This window comes from Ascaphus truei, chromosome 5 (genome assembly GCF_040206685.1).
Source record: "Ascaphus truei isolate aAscTru1 chromosome 5, aAscTru1.hap1, whole genome shotgun sequence".
Classification (NCBI taxonomy): domain Eukaryota; kingdom Metazoa; phylum Chordata; class Amphibia; order Anura; family Ascaphidae; genus Ascaphus; species Ascaphus truei.
In genome coordinates this window covers 117,202,083-117,227,019 of record NC_134487.1, presented here as the reverse complement: position 1 = coordinate 117,227,019, position 24,937 = coordinate 117,202,083, and the positions used below count along the sequence as shown (strand labels likewise).

Below are 24,937 nucleotides of genomic sequence, written 5' to 3'. Positions count from 1 at the left end.
AGGAAAAAAAAAGCCTGTGCTGCTCTATAATGGCATCTTTTCCTACTGGCATTTGTTCCTGAAAATAACCCCCAATTAAAGAAAGCGTTTTCAGTTTGCAGGTCTGAATATTTCATTATTCACAAGTGGTAATGTATTAGTGTTATGTAAAGGAATTTTAAAAACTCTGTATTGGGAAATATTAGAGTAATTGTTTTTTCTGTTCCATTGTTCTCGCAAGTGACACTGCAGATGGGACAGCCGTGCCATTGAAAGATGTGAAGATATATTGTATTTATTTTGTAAATTGAACTTGCCTTCCCAGTTTCCACAGCCTGTCCTCACTCTTGGGCCTTGCCCCCGCTGCCTACTACAGCGTCCGCTGTGGCGGACACTGCACGGACGAGAGCCCTCCCCGCAATGGCGCCGGGCCCGCTGCGAGGGGGGGCCGCAGCGCTCGAGCGAGAGCTACTCCTGCTCTCAATAGAATTGAGAGCAGGACTTGCGTCGAGCGATTAGGCACGCCCCCGGCGGTTCAGCCAATGAGGGCGAACCTGCCGGGTGACGTCATGGCCGCGCCCCCATCACTCCTCCGCCACGCCCCCCCGGTCGCTCCTCCTGCAGTGAGCTGCAGACCGGGGAATCGGCTGAACGCGCCGCCAAAAGCGCGGGCTGCGGCCACGGTAGTACTGACCATGCAGTGCTTGCCGAGGTTAGTTTTGGCAAGTAAAATTGTCCCGTCCTCGCTCACGACGCTCACCCACGCTTGCGGAAACAAAAAGAGACTTTCAACCGCGCTCAACTTACCCGCAATGCCCCCCCCACGCGCGCTTGTGAAATAGGCAGGACACCCGGCACTCGCTTGGAGAGATGGTGATATCACTGTTCTCAAGCATGAGCGCGGTCAGTGCTAGCGTGGTCGCAGACTTAGCCAGCAGGGAAACCTGTAAACAGCAATCATGTTAATAGAATTTTTAAGGTGATTTTAACGTTGACTAAATTATTTTTAGCGTTTTTAGAATAAACTCGCTGTTTTGGATTCTAATCTATTTTACAGATGTATGTTAATTGTGAGAAAGATTTGACGTTTCCATCCACACTCCATCCAACATGAGGATACACAGACAAAGCAATAAATTGATTAGAAACAAAATAATGATTCCACTGCTTGGAAAAAAAGCAAACTAGAAAGATTCAAAAGCTGCATGGCTGTGAATTGCCTGGGGCCTGTATTTTATTCTTTGTACTTTTAAAGTTGATGTCTTTTTTTGCTTCATTGTGCCTTCTAACTGAAACCAAACAGCTTGCGCACACTGAGCTAGGTTTACTAAAGTTTGCAATTGTGACCAATTCTTTTGAATTGAATGGTAATTGCATGTGATAATCGTGTGTGTGTGTGTGTGTGTGTGTGTGTGTGTGTGTGTGTGTGTGTGTGTGTGTGTGTGTGTATTCTATCGATTTACATATCGGGACATAATAACAATCATTTGTTCCTTAGCAGGTCTAAAAATTAGGTAAATAGCAAGGGAAGGAAAGGGAAGGAAAACTCTTGCAATCAGCAATATAAAGTGAGAACACAGGTGCAAATAGGGAACAAGATAAATGTCAAAACACGAAGTAAGGGAACCCTCTTGAAAGCACTCAGTGTGTGAAGTTAGTAAAGTTGATTGTATGTTAAAACCAATTTATTAGTAATCATAGAAGGTATTATTGGTAAGATAGAATCCATGATCAAAAGGTGAATGTGATACACAAACAAACAGACACGAATAATACAGTATACACGGTAGTAGTTAAGCTCTAGTTTCTACACCTTGTATAGTTCTACTTTATACAGTCAAAAACCAAATCTGGAACATAATCCAGAATGAAATAGGCGGATAACAACTAGACTAATAACAACTGCTAAAAAACCCATATTAATATAAACGGGTTACGTGAAGACTACATAGTGTATACTCGAATAGTGCGTCACGCACTATCCTGCTAAACACATGACAAAAGATAGCACCATACTATGCAAACATATGAAGGTGCTAACTACTATACTATAGTGGGGAATATAACCTATACTATAGGCAGACCAAAAAGGTGAAAATAGGCCTAAAGGCACGATGTATCGTATCAAATTATAGCCTCATACACAAAATTACCTAATCACCCAGATAAGATGATCTACACATGATGATCTACAGATGCCTCCCACTAAAGCTTGCAATTGTGACCAATTCTTTTGAATTGAATGGTAATTGCATGTGATAATTACTTACATGCTTTCTTGTGTGTTTGTGTGTGTATGTATGTGTGTGTGTATATATATATATATATATATATATGCAAATATAACTGTATGCTCATCTGCATGTCTTAGGCAGGTCTGCAACCCCGCCTTTCCCCATTATCACCCAGCATACAGCACTTCCACTGCAGCAAGGGATTCTGGGAAATGACATGCAAATGAGCACACAGTGTCACTTTTTGTATGCTGGGTGATAATGGGGAAAGGCGGGGTTGCAGACCTGCCTAAGACATGCAGATGAGCATACAGTTATATTTGCATATTTGCTTTCCTGTGGAGGGTTTTTGTTACTTTTTTTTTACTCACCATAACTTAACTCAGTATTATGGTTTAGCCTATCCCATAGCCTCTCTTGCTTTCCCAGTAAAATCAACCCCACACTGATGAGACCCATCAAGGTCGAAACAGCTGTCTGTGGGTGGTTTTCTGGGTATGCACCTTAACCCTGGCTGTGCTCAAAGCTGTGACCATGCAGCAAGCTTAAGCCTATAGGGAACCATGTTAAAAATGGTTATTGAGGCAAAAAGTGACACTGTGTGCTCATTTGCATGTCATTTCCCAGAATCCCTTGATGCAGTGGAAGGGCTGTATGCTGGGTGATAATGGGGAAAGGCGGGGTTGCAGACCTGCCTAAGACATGCAGATGAGCATACAGTTATATTTGCATATTTGCTTTCCTGTGGAGGGTTTTTGTCACTTTTTTTTACTCACCATAACTTAACTCAGTATTATATATATATATATATATATATATATATATATATATATATATAGTCGAAACAGCTGTCTGTGGGTGGTTTTCTGGGTATGCACCTTAACCCTGGCTGTGCTCAAAGCTGTGACCATGCAGCAAGCTTAAGCCTATAGGAAACCATGTTAAAAATGGTTATTGAGGCAAAAAGTGACACTGTGTGCTCATTTGCATGTCATTTCCCAGAATCCCTTGCTGCAGTGGAAGTGCTGTATGCTGGGTGATAATGGGGAAAGGCGGGGTTGCAGACCTGCCTAAGACATGCAGATGAGCATACAGCTATATTTGTGTATATATATATATATATATATATATATATATATATATATATATATATATATATATATATATATATATATATATCTATATATATATATATATATATAAAATCTTAATATATAAATTTGAAATTTGTGGGGTTGTTGGTAGATGTGGGGAATCTGATTGGTCCGTGGGTCTGTTACTCAGCCTCTGGCCAATCAGATTGGTCCGTATACCTACCCCGCCCCCCTCTCATTGGCCTGCGTGGCTCTATGACGTCACCCAACTGCCACTCTCTTCTCCTCCTCACTCGCAGCTCACCTTCCCCCTCGGCCTCACCCAATTGCCACACACACGCACCCAGCGGCCCGGACCGCCGGCTCCCCCCACCCATCACCCCCCCAGCTCACCTCCCCGCCGGCTCCCCCCATAACCCCCTCACCCGCAGCTCACTTCCCAGCTGCCCCCCCCCTCCATCACCCCTCCTCACCCGCAGCTCATTGCGCGTGCGCACAATGCTCCCGTTACCTAGGGAGGGAGATGGGCGAGGGGGGGTGGGGTGGTGGTGCGCAGTCATGGCGCCGCCGGACTACATCCCCCAGCTCCCCTGCGAGCGGGTGACGCGCCGGTCCCGTGACCCGTCCCGCCTGGCTGCTCCTCCCCTTCCCTCTGGTCCCCTTCCCCACGGCGCTCCCTTGCTTGCCCGCGTGGGGAGGGAGATGGGCGTGGTGTGTGTGTTGGTGTATGTGATACTGTGTGTGTTTCACACTGTGTGTGTGTGTATGTGACACTGTGCTGCGCAGGGGGGGGGGACCAGAGCTGCGCAGGGGGGGCAGAACTGCGCATGGGGTGGACCAGAGCTGCGCATGGGGCGGACCAGAGCTGTGCAGGGGTGGGGGAACAGAGCTGCGCAGGGGGGGGGCAGAGCTGCGCAGGGGGGGGGACCAGAGCTGCGCAGGGGGGGGGGGCGCGAGAACGGAGTTGCGCAGGGGGGGGGGATACCGAGCTGCGCAGGGGGGGGGGAGGAGCTGAGAGAGACAAGGGAGTGGAGAGAGGAGGGAGCGCAAAATTTTAATCCCAGGCAACGCCGGGTCTCTCAGCTAGTATATATATATATATACATACATACATACATACATTTGTGTGAAAAAGAAAGTAGACCCTCTTTGAATTCTATGGTTTTACATATCGGGACATATTAACAATCGTCTGTTCCTTAGCAGGTCTTAAAATTAGGTAAATACAACCTCAGATGAACAACAACACATGACATATTACACCTTGTCATGATTTATTTAACAAAAATAAAGCCAAAATGGAGAAGCTATGTGTGCTATTGCCTAAAGCGTCTGGTATGCTCACTGTTTGTCTTAGTCTTGGGGGGAGGGAGGGATAAGTTTTTCCCCAAAAGCTGTTCAGGCAGTATTACCTTTGCTGTGGATTCAATTTGGCCAGGGACCTCCTTTTCAGGTTTGTGTGGCCTTTGCTTCCCTGCTGATATAGGGCCTATGTCTGTCCCTTAGCTCTTCGTAATGGGTTCAGACGCCATTTTGTGCCTTATTATTATTTTTTTCTCTTTTGGCGAATTTGCCTGCCTCCCTTCCCCCTCCGTGAGTCCCCCTCTGCTGCCAGCAACCGGGGTTCAGTCTCCCTCCTCCCTGTTCACCTCTCGGGCTGCAGGGTGATTTCAAGCATTGCGGGTCTCCCTCTGAGTCAGACGCGACTGGCGGCCATTTTGGGCTGTTTTAGCGGAGAGACGGATCCCAGCCTGCTCTGTCTGTTCTCTGCTCTCCCGCACCCTGCCGTCTCACCTGGGTGTTCCCCACCTTTCTCCTCAGCTCCGTTTATTCTCTGGCTGTGTTTGAGGTACGTTTGGCACCTTTTTTCCCCGTTTTTGTTCCGTTTTCGTGCTGAGCTTCAGAGCACACATCCTCTCCACTCTGTGTCTTCAACATGCATCCCCCTCTTATGTTTTTAATGATCTACTGAAACTGGCTAAAACAGAGCTCCTCATACTTCCTCCCAAACCTGGCCCTACTACCTCCTTCCACATTGCTGTTGGAACTACGATCATCCACCCAGTAGCCCAAGCACGCTGCCTAGGGGTCACACTCGACTCCTCTCTCACATTCGCCCCTCACATTCAAAACATTTCTAAAACTTGTCGCTTTTTCCTCTGCAATATAACAAAGATACGCCCTTTCCTCTGTTGCTCGACTGCAAAAACTCTGACTCAGGCCCTCATTCTCTCCCGTCTTGATTACTGTAACCTCCTGCTGTCCGGCCTTCCTGCCTCTCACCTGTCTCCCCTACAATCTATCCTAAATGCTGCTGCCAGAATCACTCTACTCTTTCCTAGATCTGTCTCAGCATCTCCCCTCCTGAAATCCCTCTCCTGGCTTCCAATCAAATCCCGCATCTCACACTCCATTCTTCTCCTCACTTTTAAAGCTTTACACTCTTCTGCCCCTCCTTACATCTCAGCCCTAATTTCTCGCTATGCACCACCCCGACTCTTGCGTTTTGCTCAAGGATGTCTTCTTTCTACCCCCTTTTTATCTAAAGACCTCTCCCGCCTTAAACCTTTTTCACTGACTGCCCCACACCTCTGGAATGCCATTCCCCTCAGTACCCGACTAGCACCCTCTCTATCCACCTTTAAGACCCACCTTAAGACACACTTGCTTAAAGAAGCATACGAATAGCACTGTGAACATTCTGAACACATGATACATAAAGCTTGGCCCCCTGCAGACGCACTTACCAGAACTCCCTCCTACTGTCTCTGTACGTTCTCCCTACCTACCAATTAGATTGTAAGCTCCTCGGGGCAGGGACTCCTCTTCCTTAATGTTATGTTTGTCTAAAGCACTTATTCCCATGATCTGTTATTTATATTATCTGTTATTTATTCGATTACCACATGTATTACTACTGTGAAGCGCTATGTACATTAATGGCGCTATATAAATAAAGACATACAATACAATACTTAAAAAAAGAGAAGTCGACTTCTACCTGCATGGGGCATGAAATTTCTCCAGATCAAAAAGAGTGGTCATCACAGGTAACACCAGTGACAAAGATCTATCAGATAACCAGGACACGTCAACAGACCGTTTTTAGGACCGGGCACGTCTGCACATCCCAAACCTCCTCTGTCGGACTCCGACGTATGGGAGCGATCCGAAGAAGTGGCAAGAAACGCAAAATACGTATTCAGACCACCGAAAGACACAGGAGGATCGAAAAGTTGTCGGAGGAGAGTGTGATAGTCAACATATCCAATTATGAACCCACTACTACTGAGCTCAGTGTCCTGATAAAAGGTCTTTCTTATATACCAACTTACCAACAGGATACCTTTAATTGGGAAGTAGACCTATATCGCTTCAGTCGACAACTTATACTGAGGGATTTCTTCACTAAACCCATGGACACTACAACTATGAATACTGGAGATACCATACGTCCATTCAGACCACGGAGTACGTTTGATCCCCAGGTACATAATTTCAATATCTCCACCTTTATGAACCTGGTGGAGAAAGACACGAGGAAGCAAATTGGCCAACACAAGACCAGTTTTTCCAATTTCAGTAGAGATGAGTTCCGGGCACTCAAATCTCTCCAAGACAATAAGGATATTATCATTAGGGTGGCCGACAAAGGAGGAGGCATTGCCATCTTCCCCTACAGATACAAGAACGAGATCCTAGGACAACTAGGTGTGATAAAACACTACAAGAAATTGAGCGGAGACCCTTCAAGAGCATTCATATATGAAATCAATTCAGTGATTGTGATGGGCTTAAACAACAGATGGATCTCAGAAGAGACAGCAAAGTTCCTCACTCAGGATTTTGCTATCATGCCGGTAATGTATGTGTTACCCAAGATGCACAGATTATTCACAGCGCCACCCGGCCAACCTATCATTTCAGTGAGGGGTTCACTCTTTCACCTCATCTCGCAGTTTTTGGACTTAATCCTACAGCCCATGGTCATTAGAATGGTGTCCTACGTTAGGGACACGACGGACTTGATCAAAAAATTGGATACTCTGCCGCTCATCTTGGGCAATGCCATTCTAGCAACACTTGATGTGGCCAGCCTGTATATGAATATCACCCATACAGAGGGAATGGAAGCCATCCAACAACAGCGGAGTAACTTTGGCGAACCTACGGGTCCACCGCTAGAGTTTTTACTTGATGATATCGTGCTGCATAAAAACTTTTTCACGTTTGAAAAAAAATACTATTGCAACTGATGGGAACAGCGATGGGGTCGAATATGACGCCATCATACGTGAACCTCTACATGAATCAATATGAGCAAACGTATATACTAAATGATGCTTTGTTTGCCCATCTCATCATCCGATATAGGATTATGGTGTGGGGGGCACTGAAGGTGAACTGGCTACATTCATCAATTACATCAACAATGTGCCGTCAAACATCCGCTTCACAGAGTATCACAGCTTGGAATCTGGATCACTCATTGACACAAGCTGACCCCGTGTCTAAATATGCTTCTGGCACTTCCTGGCTGTCCAGGCCACCTGGTGTACACAAATGCATAAATTGTCAGCATATTTTAATAGGCAAGACATTCGCCCATCCACATTATGGAACCCAGATAAAGATTAGGGATTATCTTAACTGTGAATCCAAATTTCTTGCCCTTGTGGACTATACTATGTGGGCAAGACCACCCGCATGTTCATGGAGCATATGTGTCTTCACAGGTCCACCATCAGGAAGGCACTTTTGGACAGTAGCAACAGCGATGACTTCAGACATCAGCCTGTGGCTAGACACTTCAAGAGTCACAAACAAGTCTAGCGACATTTCATTATATGCATATCCTACAAGTACATCCCCCAGCACGGGGTGGTGACCGAAATAAATTACTCCTGCAGATGGAGGCCAAGATTAACTTAATCTTTCATATGTTATAACCCAAGGGACTAATGAGGACTTTGCACTCAGTTGTTTTTTATAAATCCACTTGATCTGGTTTGCTTTACCTGTTTATTAAAGGGCCTTAGCATTTGACTTGAATCTATGTGCCATCTAGATCATTTGTGTATTCATAGTCTTTGCTTCCGCCACTCTGTATCAAGGGGTTTTATTCTCCAGGTGCTTTATTTGCACTTGCCCTCTCACTATGGTTCATGTTTGTATTGCTAGCACTTGTCATTTGTTTTCCCGATCATTGTGCCATTGAGGCTTCGGGTCTCTGCTTGACACGCATGCACATCACGTCCTCAGTACCCTCCTGGGGGGTTGCATAGCAACGGAGGACACTCCACTTTATGTATTACGGAGAAATCTCTCACTGCGCATGCACAATGCTTCATTCATGATGAGGCTTCGGCTCCTTGCTTAACACGCATGCGCATCACGTCCTCAGTACCCTCCCGGATGTTGCATAGCAATGGAGGATGCAGTGTAGTATGAAGAAATTTATCACTGCACATGCGCAATGCTCCATGCAAGATGGCCAATTTCCATCATTGGAAACGCCCTACAGTCCTTGGCTCGTGTTTTTTTTATTATTATTTGATTGTTTTTACAGATTGGGTGCACATGGGATTGTGGGTATTTATGTCTGCCAACACCATTGTCTGTCTACACCACCCTGAGGAAGGTCCCGCTACGGGACCGAAACGTTGGATCTGTGTATCTGTATTACCAATACACTTTTTTTCCGCTTACCTTGAGCAATGTCTCTTCATTGCCTTCACAGGAGTTATATATATATATATGAGAGAGAGAGAGATTGATTTTTTTTTATTGGTGGATTAAAAATCATTCAGTTGAGAGAATCTGTGTAGATTGGGGTAATCATCTGAGGAACGGGTCAGGTATCAATTTTGCGGATGATGAATCGGGGTTCCATTGGAGACAGCCTCAGTGTAGATCATCAATGATGAGGAAGGGCCATTGCAGGGCTCCTCCGTACCCCCGGTGCAGGTGATAGCGTTCCTGACTCCAGAAATTCCACCATCGCATACTACACGGGGGGGGAGGGTGTTAGGTTTCAGTCACAGATAACATTCTTACAGTATATGCACTGTTTGTAAGTTATGCTTTATTCAATGTACCATCGCCGGCAGAAGAGATCAGTGTATCTTGAAAGCTCGCACAAATAAAATTTAGTTAGCCACAGAACGGTGTTGTCTATTCATTTTTGACGGTACCAATACCTCTATACACACACACACATATATATATATTATACACACACACACGGGCTCGACAAATTATAAAACATTTTACTCATCAGACTAAAAAGAGGCACTTGCCCCCTTGCTCCGCCACCGGCCCCGCCCACATATATATATATGAAACAAGGCAGCAGGCACTCTGTAAACACTGAAACACTGATGCTTATCCCATATGCGTAATAGATACAGCAGATATTACCAGATCTTGATCCGGAAAGAAGAGACAGCACACAGCCAAGTTGAAATGTCAATATATTGAGGTAACAAAACCAAGGCACTACATCCGACGTTTCGGTCAGTTACATGTGACCTTCCTGGCACACCCCTGAGGAAGGTTACATGTAGCTGACCGAAACGTCTGGTAATATCTGCTATATATATCTGATATATATATATATATATATATATATATATATATATATACTTTTTTTTTTTTTTTTTAAATGGCATGGATTCCTAATAACCACATTCAAAGAGCAAGGGGAGTGCTCTGTGTGGGGAGCAGGGGATGCTCTGTGTGGAGGGCAGTGGGGCTCTGTGTCAAGAGCAGGGGTACTACATATCTACATGCAGTAGAATCTATCTTTCCCTAGCAGTTTTGGAAATGTTACTGTCTTGTTTCTAATCTACACAGTATGTGACACCTAATCTGTACTGAAGTCTATAAAAACTACAACTCCCTTGATTCCCTTAGTGTGATCATGTGCAGTAGGACATAGAACTGTGACCTGGATGTACACTGGCGACACACTTTATTCGAGCTCGGCTAGTCCCACGAATTCGGGTATACCCGGGTGTATTGAGGTTTGTGACTGTTTTCTGCCCGAGTGCATTGGGTTATTTTCCAGGCAGGGATTGAAGCATTTTATTCCCGCTGGCTGCAATACTGCACAGTATATATATATATATATATATATATATACTGCATTACAATTCATGAATTTATGCCATCTGGTAGACACGCGAAGCATTGCAGCCTAGTAAATCCTAATCATTATCATTTAACAGATCAGCCGCCCGTCAGCCAGGCATGAACCCAGGCTGGGAAGGCAAACGCAACGGGGCTTGTCAGAGGTGAGGAGCGGCGCATTCCAGGTATCTGCCAGGTACATACTGGGTATTTGCTCGAATAAAGTGTGTCGGTGCAGTAGTCAGTGTATCCACTTCGGGGAAATCATGAACCGGAGCTCTGACTGGAGGAGAGACAGACGAGGAGAGCTGCCTCGCCTGCGGCTAGAATGCACTCGCCCCAAGCGATTGGGTGAGAGCATTTGTCAAGCCCTGTATATATAGAGAGAGAAAGAGAGAGGAGGAAGAGAGAGAAAGAGGAGGAAGAGAGAGAAGAGAGGAAATAGCACTTGTGGAATGACACGGAAATCTATGTGAGTATTGTGTCTAGCAATAAAACAGTTTAACCAAAACTGTGTGATGCAATCTCTAATGTAACTAAGTGGATAAACAACGACTGATGAATACAAAAAGAAAAAAAAAATGAATACACATAAAATAGAAAATCCCACACATACACAGAGTACCAATGTCTCAAATACACTAAATAAAAGTCTCGAAAGAGATACCTACCACTTCTGTAGTGGGATGGGAGGAGAAAAAGCATGTCCTCCTGTCAGCTACTTTTTGTCCCCTTCAATATCTTCTTACATGGCTTCCTTAGGACACGTTCAGATAAAGAAAAGGCATTGACAGTGTCGAGGCTCTGATCGCTCGATTCCCTCAGCGTCTGACGTCACTTTCGGTGATGTTACTCCAGGTCTCTTCTGCTGACTCCACCACTTCAGGCTGCTTCCAAAAAAACTGCAGGAGACCCGACGGAGCCCATGCAATTGGCGTCTAACAGAACGGGAGAAGCTGCACCGGCGATCCTTGGGGTTGTGCCTCTACTGTGGTGAGAAGGTTCACATGTACGAACCTGTCTTAAGAAATTGGGAGAACGCCAATGTCCAGCGCCAGAAGGGAAGTTTCCTCTGGATATCTGCAACTTCTCTCCATCTTCCTGTCGTTTGATGGTCCCCATCTACCTATCCTGGTAAGACCATTCTGTTATAACCAAGGCCTTCATGGACTCCGGAGCCGTTGGTATATTTATAGATAAAACCTTTGCTCAACGAATCAATATTCCTCTCCAGAGAGAGGACGTACCTCTATGTATCTCCTCCATTGACGGGAGACCGTTGGGATCAGGGATCGTTTCACAGGAGACAGTTCGAATCAAAACTACGGTCCGTGTTGTGCACCACAAAGTCGTCCAGCTGGATGTTATGAATTCCCCAGCCATCGATGTTGTTCTGGGGCTTCCCTGGCTACGTACCCCAATCCCAAGATTGACTGGATTTCGGGACAGATAAGAACTTGGGCGTCTGCCTGCCATGGCAAATGTCTTTCACCCTGTCGTCCTGTGAGTACTCTTCTACTGCCTGCACTGGAGGACTTACCCGGTCTCCCAGCCTGTTCCTCTGACCTGAGGCGGGTCTTCGATAAGGGACTGTCTGAAGAATTACCTATGCATCGACCATTTGATTGTGCGATCGACCTTCTTCCTGGGATGACTCCTCCTCGTGGACGTACGTATCCTCTTTTCGAACCTGAAACCAAGGCGATGAGGACATACATTGACGAATCTGAAGCAGGGATTTATTCGTAAATCCTGTTCTCCTGTTGGTGCAGGTTTCTTCTTTGTGGCAAAGAAGGACGGGTCATTAAGGCCTTGTATTGATTACCGGGGTTTGAATAAGATTACTATCAAGAACTGGTACCCTCTCCCTCTGATCACTGAAGTTTTTGACTGTCTGCGTTGGGCAACTGCTTTTACCAAACTCAATCTAATAAGGATAAGACCGGATGACGAGTGGAAAACTGCTTTCGTCACACACGAGGGACACTATGAGTATCTGGTGATGCCCTTCAGCCTATGCAATGCACCCGCAGTCTTCCAGTTCTTTGTGAACAAAATCTTCAGAGGCATGTTAGACTCCTCCATGATTGTACACCTTGACGATATCCTCATCTATTCTAAAACTCTGGAACAACATCATCAGCAGGTGAGGGTGGTCCTTAAATGCCTCCTGGATAACAACCTCTTCACGAAATTCAAGAAGTGTGAGTTCGAGAAATCCCACCTTTCTTTTCTCGGATACATCATCTCTCCCCGGGGCATAGAAATGGACCCTGCCAAGGTTACTACTGTTCTGGATTGGCCAGTACCTAAAGGACTCAAAGCTATCCAGAGATGCCTGGGCTTCATGAATTACTACAGGCGATTTATACGTGACTTTTCCAAAATCGTTGCACCTATCACAGCCATGATAAAGAAACGGGCAGATCACACGAACTGGTCTCCACAGGCTCAGGTGGCTTTTCTGAAGCTTAAGAAGATCTTTTCATCTGCACCATCTTGAAACACCCAAATCCTCGCTATCCTTTTATCGTCGAAGTGGATGCCTCTGACGTTGGAGCAGGTGCAGTCCTGTCACAGAGAAGCGAGTTTCAGGGTCGGTTACATCCGTGTTCCTTTTTCTCAAAGAAATTTACCCCTGCGGAACATAATTACGATGCAGGCACTCGTTAACTCCTAGCCGTAAAAATGGCTTTGCAGGAATGGAGAAATCTTCTTGAGGGAACCACCGTGCTAGTCACGATAATTACAGACCATAAAAACTTAGAATATCATGCTAAACACCTGTCAGACTATGTGGGCACTTTATTTTAGCCGCTTTAACTACATAATCACTTACCGCCCGGGTTCCAAAAACGTAAATGCGGATGCTCTATCACGCCAGTTTTCCACGGACGACACTGATTCTACAGACAAGGGTCTCATCATTCCCTCATGTAAAATTGTGTCGGCAATTACGATCCTCCATCGTATTCAGAAAACCCAGAACAAGGTGCCCGCTGGAATAGTCATTCCTCCATCCAAACTTTTCTTTCCTCCTTCACTTCGGCAGGAGGTCCTACGATGGGGACATGAATCCAAACTTGCAGACCACCCGGGGGTTCGGAAGACTTGTGAACTTCTTGATATTACTTTTTGGTGGCCAAAATGAAAAACTGAGGTACAGGAATTCATCTCAGCCTGCAGTGTATGTGCCTGAGCTAAGGTTCCCCGAAAACTGCCCTGTGGGCTTCTGCAACCATTGCCGGTACCCTCTAGTCCTTGGACGCACCTATCCATCGACTTTATTGTTGAACTTCCCCCCTCTCAGGGTATGATGACAATTCTGGTTATTGTTGACGTTTTATGAAACAGGCTCATTTCCTACCCCTAAAAAAAAAATCTTCCCTCTTCTTCTGAACTGACAGACATCATTACCCAGGAGGCATTTAGTCTGCATGGACTGCCTTTACAGATTGTCTCTGACAGGGGTCCCAATTCATTTTGGAAGGCGTTCTGTAGGCGATTGGGGATTGACCTTCACTTTTCGTCTGCCTACCACCCGCAATCCAATGAGCAAACTGAGCGCACCAACCAATCGTTGGAGCAATACCTCAGATGTTACATTACTGAACATCAGATTTATTGGGCAGAACTCCTACCATTGGCAGAATTTGTCCGTAACAGTTTATCGCATGACTCTCTGGGCTGTTCTCCATTTTTCGCAGCATGGGGTTACCATCCCCGTACCCTTCCCCTTCATTCTCCAGCAACAGGTGTTCCAGCAGCTGATACCAGGCACAGAACTTGCAGGACCTTTGGAAGGGTATTCAGGCAACCCTTCACTCAGCTACTGAGAGACAAAAAAAAAAGTCTGCAGATAAACATCGGAGGCCATCACACCCATACTCCGTCGGGAATAAAGTATGTCTCTCAACGCAGAACATCCGTCTAAGCCAACCTTCTGATAAGCTCTGGCCATGATTCATTGGTCCCTACAACATCATCCGGAAGATCAATGAAGTCACTTATCAGCTGGAGCTTCCATCTTCATTAAAAATTTCCACCACGTTCCACGTGTCCCTCCTGAAAGCTGTGATGAAAAATCGCTTTTCAGAGGACCCTCCTCCTCCTAATCCGGTAACCGTTGAGCGTCAAATTGAATATGAGGTAAAACAGATACTTACTACCCTTTGCCTGCTGCCTGCCTCAACCTCGGAACCGGACCTGACTATCCTTTGCCTGCCACCTGCCTCGACCCCGGAACTAGACCTGAATATACCTGCATCCCAGGACTCTGAGCCCAAGCCAAGGTCTATGTACTACTCCCTACCTCTGCCCTGCAGGTCCGTATCCTGTCCTGCAGTCAGCAATGTTGCACACAGCTGGTCAAACTCCTAATGAAGGCAGGTTTGGTGAAACACATGGAGTCCCGATTCCTACTTGTAGAGAGCTGTTTTGTCTGTTTGGTCTGCGTAAAACAGAGTATTGGAGACATCACTATGTGCAGCGAAACCAGAAGTGACATCACCGGATGTGATCTCAGATGCTGGGGGAAATCGAGCGATCGGAGCCTCAAGGTCTGAGAGTATCACCATCACCATCTGCTGCTGGAGATTCCTGCTGTATTATTTTGTACTAGATGCCCGTGTCATACTGACAAAATGTGCGTGTAATTGCTACATGTTATGCTGTGTAATACATTGTACTCTTCATACTACACTAAACTGCTTTTTCTTTATCTGAACGTGCCCTAAGGATGCCACATAAGAAGGCAACCCAGGAGGGGACAAGAAGTAGCTGACCAGTCTGTTTTAAGCCTTGTCTGCATTTGGGTAAAATCACATGCGTTCTACCAATCCTATACCATTACATATATAAATAGGTGTGTGATTTATTTATACAGCGTGCATAAAAAAGCATAGAAGAACTTACTGTACAATCGGAGTGGTATTTAGGGAGTTTTACAGAGACAGCATGACTACGTGTAAGGGCATTTGTCAGTTAAACATGTAAAAGGGAATAAAGTGCATTTAGTATAAGAGTTGTGAATAGAATCTGCTAAAATGCTTTACAGTAGGTAAGTCTAACCGACTGCATCTGGCTGATTCAGAGCAAAGTGCATACATTAGGACTTTAATAGAGATTATATTTAACCTACTTTTAGCAGCAGATAATAAGAACCTGATATATTGTGATGTTGCAGAGACATTAGGAACACATCTTTGCTCAAGAGCCACAATATGCTGCTTACAAATGAACAATTCACTGTTTTTCTAGCAACATTTAAGGGTGTTTTCACTTGGCCCTCCCTTTCTGCGAATGTCATAACATCTGCCCACGAATGTGTGGACATTGGATTTCAAAAGTTTTTGAATTCGATTAGACGAAAGAGATATTTTACTAGATTCCCAAGTGCTATATATTCCCTCAAACAACACATGGAGCGACACCTGTGCACAAAAAGGAGCACATCTGGGATATACGCTAATAGCACATGCAAAGTATATTTAAATTACTCTGATTAGCATAAATGCCAGGTATCTCTGTTGTGCTCCTTTTGGGGCACTGATGTCTCTCCATATGTTATTTAAAGGTAGGTTTGGGGTTATCTCTTGGAACACTAGTAAAACAGGTCTCTCTCTTCTTTAATGTATTGCATATACTCAAACAAAGGTGGGCAAATGTCGGTTTTTAAAGCCAAGCAGCGAAGAAACGCCACATTCACAGCAAATTCAAATATTAATGAAAAATGTGCCTGTCTTAGTGGGCAATAATGCGGTGTTAAGGATGATACTGATAAGGAAATAAAAATATATTCATTTAGTTATGAGAGGAGAAAAACATAAGATGTTTCTTTGAGAATTTTAGAACATGACAATTTAAGAAATCAGGTGGAGGGATGCTGTTTAAAAGTTAAGAAACTGATTTTAGAACTGTACTAATTTATTTAGCCATACACAACATTTTGGCCCGTGGGTCTTTATCACGTTATCTAGTGGCAGGATGACAAAGTCCTGTTCAGTCCATTATATAACCTGCACCTTCCCATAGTGCCCTCTGTTAATCATCCAAGATCGAGGAGTTCATGTGTGTTGATATCAGCCCACCACATCACGTGTTCAACCCTCCTCATCCGCACTCTGTGTGTCATCCCGACGTCTCATTACGCTGTGTGTCATCCATAGTCCGGCGTTTGGAATCCATCCGGCTCCTCCACATGCTGTGTGTCATCCAGCTTGCCATAGCCCAACGTCTGGAATGCATCCTCCGAGCCCTGCGTGTCATCCATCTTGTTATCCCGGTCCGCTGATGTCATCACGGTTCTAGGCGTCACATTGAATTTCACATGGGGGCATCAGGTCGATCCGATCCTCTGTCCTCCTCCATTGTATGATTCTGATGCTTTAACATCACCATGGTAACCAGAAGTAACGCCGGATGTCACCGTTGTTAAAGGATTTGCTATATTTCTTCTGCATGTTGCATATTTATTGTCCAGGCACATAAAACATGAGAAGGCTGAATCAGCACAGTGGATATTAATAGTCCTTATCCCAAATACTTAACCCTACTGTGTCCAGTGAATTCAATAAAATTAAAATGGAAGTAGATCTCTTTTTTGCAGTGCATATCAATCATATAAATTTATAAGCAGTATATTACAAAGTCTAAGATGTGAACTGACCTTACAGACATGAATCCAATATGAGCAGACAGTGTCAGCAACCTGAAAAGTTGAGATTTGATCAGTTACTGTTTTCTTTCTCCAATAAAACAACCTAGTGATAAGAAATCATTTAACCCATTGGGGTATACAGTGTCTAATGTATAGATCCAGTAGGACTCTCTGTGCAGCAATAAAACACCTTTCTCTGGTCTGGCTTTTTGTACATGCTCAATCCCCATTAATTTAAGTGAGGATACTGTATGACCAAAATCAGTGCAATGTTTGATAAGAGCGGTATTCTCAGCACAATGATTAATTTTGCTTTTGTGTTCTATGAACCTCGTTTTAAGCATCAGATTGCTTTTTCCTATATAACATAGTCCACACGGACATTTGATCAAATAAACAATATTTGTTATTGTGCAGGTTATAAGGTCCCTAATTTTAAACAGTTTCCCACTCATGGGGTGATGCAACTGGTCCCCTAGTTCAGACTGTTAGAAACACTACAACTGTAGCCTTTAACATCCCACCTTAGGTTTGCTTTAAAAGTGTGTAGTTCTGATTATCAGCTTTAATCAAAATATACTTGACATTTTCACCCCTTTTGTGGGCAAACCTTGGAAACTCCTTAAATTTTTTATTAAAAACCTCATCTGTTTGTAATACTTTCCAATGCCTTTTTGAAGTATTTTTTTTACAAAGCCTCCAGCTGTTGTAATCTTACTAACAAAAGTCAGTCTTTCATCTTTTTTTGTTTCAGCTGCATTTTTTGGTATATTAAACACTATTTATGTCTGATCTTTTATGTCCCCTCTCAATGAAATGTTCCTCAATTTCTTTGAGTCTCATCAAGCTTAGATTGCCTATCGACAATGCTCGTTGCCCTAACCTTGTGTGAGAACCGTAACATATGTTTGAGGCTTTCTGGGTGGAAACTAGATGCATGCAAGGTAGCATTTCTGTCAGTAGGCTTCCTGTACAGATCGCTATGCAAAATACCGTCTTCATTGGTTAATAGTACGTCAAGATAAGAAATGTGACTGTTGCTCCAATTTTTAGTGAAGCGTACTGTAGTGTTTAGTCCGTCCAGATAATCAAAAAACATAATTAACTCATCCGTTGTACCTTTCCACAAGAAAAACAGATCATCTATATATCTGCAATAGAACTGCATTTTATTGTAATATTCAGTAGGAAAGATGAAGTTCTCCTCGGAATCAGTCATATATAAATTAGCATAAGATGGTGCCATGTTACTGCCCATAGCAGTTCCGGCTGTCTGTAAATTAAAAGTTTGCTCAAACTTAAAATAATTTTTGTAAAGAATAAAATAAAGGGGAAGCATGATATAATCCACAGGGGGGTTAGTTTTGTGTGCAACTGTCAGATTAGGATTGATTACGTTTAGGCCATCCTCATGCGGAATAATGCTATAAAATATCCATTGGATTTGATACAGGCTATCGTTCAAGCACAGGTGCACCGGTAATTGTATTGCTGGTTATTTTTTGGATTTTGGTGTGCCGCATTTGCCTCTATTCATATTAAAAGTTAACAAGCACCATGTATTTGTGTAGGTCAAGCTCACTACTAAATACAATTTTAAAAATATCTATTTCGCATGCAAATTCATTCTTTGTATTCCATTCATCAGGTTCCGTTCTTTGTTTGTTGCTGGAGAACGCTGCGATGTGGAAACATTACAATGGTCCAAAAAGATCTTTAAGGTTCCAGTGCTGGACCACTGGTGGCAGACTGGTAAGACTCTCGCCTCTGTTTTACAGGAATCTATAGTACCTTGTTCCTTACAATACAGGTAATTATAGAAACCCCTTAGGTCCTTAGTCGCAGTTAAATCAAACTGTAAGTACTAACCCATTCACAACATGTGTCAGGCCTCCACAGCATATGGGCACAGAGTTGAAGAACAATTTCAGCAGTTTGACGCCTTGCTCAGTTTTCGATACATTCACATTTGCAAATGCAAATTTGAAAGCAAGTTGTCACAGTAGTACATAACATAGCAAGTTATTCCCTGATTAGATGTGTCTAACTATTTTCACAGAAATGCTACATTTTGGCAATTACATATTAAAGCCATATTGGTTATAGAAGGTGGCTACACATGAAAACCCAAAAAGGTTTAATTGGGGACAACTGAGCTGGTTAACGACCACACTGGGGTGAAAGCAATTGCTGAAGATAGTAACTGCAACCCTGGATCTGCCAACGTAATGTGCAGACTTTTGTTTAACTTTTTTGTGTATAAAATTACTTGAAGCCTAAAAATTCTTTGTTATATTTATCAAAAGAAAATGTAGAACACCAATTTGTATTTAAAGCAACGGGAAAATGGGGATTTTTTTCCCCCCTGATAAGTTTTACTTTCAGCTCTGAGAACCAGTGGGTACTGAGCTAATAACCGTGGCAGTTTTTGGTGTCCCTCGTTGATAATCTAATATGGCCACTGCTGTTAGATCAACAGTTGGCTCGTGGATCTAGCGAGATTTAAACAGATATAGTGTTTCTACAGGAACTGGCAACTGTTACAGTAATTATCTCAGGAAACAGTAGGTCCCCAAAGCTGAAAATAGCACGATTCAGCCCTGGAGGCCCCCTGGTTCCAATTACGTGCAGCTGAAGAGCTGAGTATGGCGAGGAAACATCATTTTAAAGAGAAGTCTCACTTAGCCAGGCCAAAAAGAAAATGTCTTCAAACTGCTTTAGAACTTCTCACAAATCACTGCAGCTCTGGAACTGATGCAATTTTTCCTCAGCCAGGTAAAATCCCTAAATTACCCATAAGAGCAGTATTCTCATTGTATCTTAATTTGCAAAGCTGGCATGCATATTGTAACTCACAAGGTTCTCATTAAAAGGAGTAGAGAAAGTGTTACACAGCTCAGTGATTTTACTTTATTGCAACTTCAGTGTATCTTGTTTAGTGGGTACAAAAGATTTGGTAATGCAAATGTTATGATGGCAATTATACAAGCTGATCAGTATCAGCTTAATTTCAGTTCATTTTATGTTACAGTCACAGAACAGAGTCCCTAAACAATAGCTGTGTCTTTGGGTGTCTTTTAGATTGTGTAGCACAATATGTTGTAACTTGGGCTAATTTACCAACTGTCGCCCACTCCTCAAGCTTATCTGAGGAATTGCCCTAATTGTATACACCTTGCGCTCACAATCTTTTGCAGGTCTTCGTGTCATTTGCAAACTCGCATATAATCACTTTTTACAGTTAGGACAGTGCTTATCCATGTGCTTGCCCTTCATTACCCACAGTAATGTTACTATACAATTTACCACTTGTGGCCTGTGTTTTACCACTTTCCTACCAATTGCACTATTTTAAGAGATGCTGCTTCACCTTTATAAATCTCCTACATGGAATTGTGTAGCAGCTTTACTTCAATTATGATAAGCTGCACGTAACCACCCCCGATCTAACGCCTTGACTTCTCAAGTGAAAGCTACATACTGTACTGTATATCATATTTAACATGCTCTTCTTGGAAAACCCTGGCTTATTTTGAACAATTATAACATTCACTGATAACTCTAAAGACATCAACTTTGGGCCCAAATATCTTTACCATTGTTCGGATTTTTTTTTTAATAGCTTGCACAGAGTATTCTATTAAATCATTTGTACTTTTTGTATGTCCTAGAAACTGGATCACCAATTACAGCCACATGTATTGGTCTAAGACAAACCTTAACACCCCCTGCAGGACAAGCGGGAAAGCCTGTTCCAGGATACAATAGTAAGTATGCAAACAAGGGGGAGGGGACTGGGGAAGACTCTCGCATCCGCTTATATAATATAGAGAACACGGTGCAAATAAGGACAAAGTAATCATAAACAATAAAGAACAAAAGAAATCCCTAATGAATGCACTCAGTGCTATAATGTATTGTTAAATGTAACTTAAAACCATTTATTATAGATATGATAATAATTAATTAATTGGTATAAAAAAAATCTATGGCCAATATATAGACATACAAGTGTGTGAAAAGTAAATAAATGCATAATAAGTAATTTATGCACTATAATGTTTTACTGCAATATTCAAGTGTTAGTGGTGATATTTAATTGATTTACACCAACACTTATTACATAAACTCCAAATTCACTAATTGAATATGGAGCACCGAAAATATCCTTTTTTAATGACTAAAATGAAAGCCTAGTAGGGATGCAGTCACACAAACAGTTATAAAATTATATATACAGTACTGTAGTGTACACATTAGAATTCATTACAATTCATGAATATCTGCCACCTGGCGGGTACGTGAAGAATTGCACATAATTAAATCCGAACCATTATCATTAAACAGATAAACCGCGGGTGACGGCTGGCATGAATGCGGCATGAATGTGGCATGAACGCAGTGAAGCGTGTGGAATTCTGAAAATGCAACTGCAAAATAACCGAAAAGTGTTAAAATAGAAGTTGCTGCGGCTGTATGCTAAATTTAGACGACGGATACTTTATCCTATATCCGTACTTAGAGTATATTGATCCAAAGGAAGGCAAACAAAAATCCCCAGTGAAATATCATCCAATGATATCTCATAAGGCGAGAAATAATTTCCTTCCTGACTCAGATGCATCGTAAGGAACCCCAACCCTGTCTAATAGCGCGTCTGAAATCAGATGCATTGTAAATTCTTCTGTATTTGGTCCAATTTTCAATTGCAGGGAAAAGGGAGACCAAAAAGCGCACCAGCACATACGGAGCAGGAAGAACCCAGGACAAAAAATGATTAAAAGGGCACTTTAATGTGACAAAAGACCCATCCAACGCGTTTCGAACGTCACAGCGTTCTTTTTCAAGGATAAAACACAATATGATAACATCCATTATATACCCTCTTACCTGTGGGCCGTTTCGCGCCAAAAATCGGAACCTGATGATGTCATAACAGAGCGACTCAGTGCCGATCTAAAGGCAAAAGGAAGTACCAAAGGCAGTGTGGCCATCTTGGATGTGGGCAAACATAGGAACACAATAACAAACTTTGTGTTTTATCCTTGAAAAAGAACGCTGTGACGTTCGAAACGCGTTGGATGGGTCTTTTGTCACATTAAAGTGCCCTTTTAATCATTTTTTGTCCTGGGTTCTTCCTGCTCCGTTTGTACTGGTGCGCTTTTTGGTCTCCCTTTTCCCTGTATTGCATTGAGTAGCTGCACAGCCTGCCTGCCTGCCCTACTAGGATGTGAGTACTTGTATATTTTTCAGGGGAACCTGCCAATGAGACTGATGGTGAGTGGGTTGCACCACACACCACCTGTCTTCAGGAGGATAGTACCCATTATATGACACAATAGGTACTATATCAATTGTTAGTACCCTGGTACAGTGGTCTGGCTTATTATCATTTTGAGATATACCTGCATTTGAGCGCTTCAGCTATTTTCCATATTCCAATTTTCAATTGACCTGAATATTGCACAGAACCCTTTAGGAATGCCCGGGAAACCCAAGGGTTCCAATGAAGCCCTGTTGAAAAACAATGTACAATACTAAGGAGATTAAACCTGCATCTTATCCACGTTTAGTTCATATCTTTTATCATTGATTGCATAATTCACTGTAGAGTTTGTAGAGTGGTTTGGAATTAGTTGCATGAAAATAATTTGTCAGTGATTTCCCACAATAATAATAAGTGGAAGAGGTAATAAATAGTTGATGAATACATTTTCGCTAGGTTTTGGTTCTTTCTTTGCTAGCATATAGAAGGTTTGGGAGGTCTTTGGACTGCATTTTCTTGCAAACTCCGAACCTTCCTCTCCTCTTCTAGATGTTGAACAGTAGACTCGGCTAGAAAAAAATTAAAATGTTAGAAACGAGAGCCAAGTGTGTGTGCATTATGTTACAAGTTCATGTTATGAGATATTTCAATGTGGAATACAGCAAGTGAATAAAGTATGTATATCTCTATATTTTTCATTTACTTTGGTGTTGCCGTTTTCTTCAGATCCTGGTAAAAGATGTCATATATTTTTATCTCTAAGCACTTCTGTCGCTTTTGTGTAGTATTACTTGCCGTGAAAGCTTTAAAGGAGTGTTGAGCATAAACAGAAGGTGCTGTTCACAGATATGAAGTAGATTCTCATGCAGAATATCTGTACTGTGATATTATCAAACCTGTGAATCACACATAGCAAATGTGAAAGTGAACTATTCTGTCAGACTTTCTGAAATGTTACTAATATTATTTGAAGGTCAGGAAAGTTGACACAACCACAGAAGATCTTACTTTCAAATTGCAGCTATAGTAGGCCACCCAACAGAAACTGTATAAACCCCCTCCTCCCCCTCCAAATTCTCCTCACCCCCTCCTACCTGTTCACCTAGTGCTACTTTCACTCCATTTACCTCTCTGGTCTGGCATCTCTCTCTTTCTCCTTCTTCTCCTTCTCCTCCTTCTCCGCTCCAGCACACCTGTCCTGTTAACTCACAACCTTGGCTAAATTAAAAACGTGCTTCCTTCGCACCTGCATTTGCTCCTCTGAATGCATTTTGAAGAAATCTCACACTCAGGCTGATTTTCTGCAGTATAAATTTATCTTCTCCTTTTTTAACTCTGCTCTCTCTAAGGCCAAACAACACTATTTTTCCTTACTCATCAACACTCACAAATAAAATCTACACTGTCTCCCTTGGTATCCACAACAATGCTCTCTCCTGGTTCTCATCAGATCTCTCCCAACACACATTTCCGGTCTCTTCTATACACACACTATCACTTGGTGACCTCAGCAACTCTTTTGGCCTTAGATATAATCTCTATGCAGATAATACACAGATATATCTATCGACCGCTACCCTCACTGCTCCAATCCAGTCCCAAGTCTCTGATTGCCTCATGGCTATACTCCACCACCTTAAACTGAGCTTTTCATATTTCCCCCTAAACCTGGCCCAATTTCCTCTTTTTCCATCACCATAAATGGTTCTACCAACTATCTGGTCAGCAAATCACTTTCCGCAGGAGTGACATTTGAATCTTCCCTTTGCTTCTCCATTCACATTCACGGCATGGCTAAAACTTGTCGCTTATCCTTCGTAAGGCTACGGTCACGCTGCTCGTCATGGTGGTGCGTGCACGGCGTTTCATCACGATCTGCGGTCTGTAAGCAGCTTTTTTAGGTGTGGGGGCGTGGCCAAAATGGGTCGGGTGGGCGTGGCCATGACGGGGGGGGGGGACACGGCTATGGCGCACATTTTTTGCTCCAAGTGAAGAATCCACTTACCATCAACATTCTACAAGCGTGTGTGTTAATATGTTGTGTGTGTTGTGCACTTGAGGAAGGATCCACCCTCTCCCCTGTTCATGCCAGGCTGCCGGCGATCTCCCCTTCATTGGCTCCCTGGCGCACCATGTGACGTATAACACAATCCATTTGTATCCTTTGCTGGCTGACGCGTCACAGTATGCAGTGAGCCATTAAGTGAGGAGTCACCGGGGACTGCTAAGGAGGAGGTAACGGGCTGGTGAGAGGCACGCACGCAGTCGAGCGTGCTGCCGTCTGCAGCGGGGACATAGCCTAATACTCTATATCGCTAAGATCCGCTTTTTCATCACGCTAATGATAAAACTAATGCATGCCTTATCCCCTCCCATCTGAAATATTGTAACATACTACTAACAGGCCTCCCTGCCCCACAACTTTCTCCTCTGCTGCTAGAATAATTTCACTTTCTCCCAAAATTCTCTGTTCATCTCCTTCTTAAATCCCTCTCCTACATGCCCATCAAGTTTCGGATCACCCACAAAGTTCTCATTTTACCTTCAAGGCTCTCCACTCATTTGCTCCTCCCTA

The 24,937-nt window shown here is 43.3% G+C and overlaps 1 protein-coding gene across 2 annotated transcripts in view; it reads left to right on the top strand.

The window, feature by feature from the left end:
• Nucleotides 1-24,937, top strand: part of ACSS3 (acyl-CoA synthetase short chain family member 3) — a 120,906-nt gene that overhangs the window by 79,538 nt on the left and 16,431 nt on the right. For both annotated transcript variants that reach the window (XM_075600506.1, XM_075600507.1), the window contains 2 exons: nucleotides 18,745-18,848; nucleotides 20,768-20,863. In XM_075600506.1, coding sequence (XP_075456621.1) covers nucleotides 18,745-18,848; nucleotides 20,768-20,863 — 200 coding nt within the window. The remainder of the gene's footprint in view (nucleotides 1-18,744; nucleotides 18,849-20,767; nucleotides 20,864-24,937) is intronic.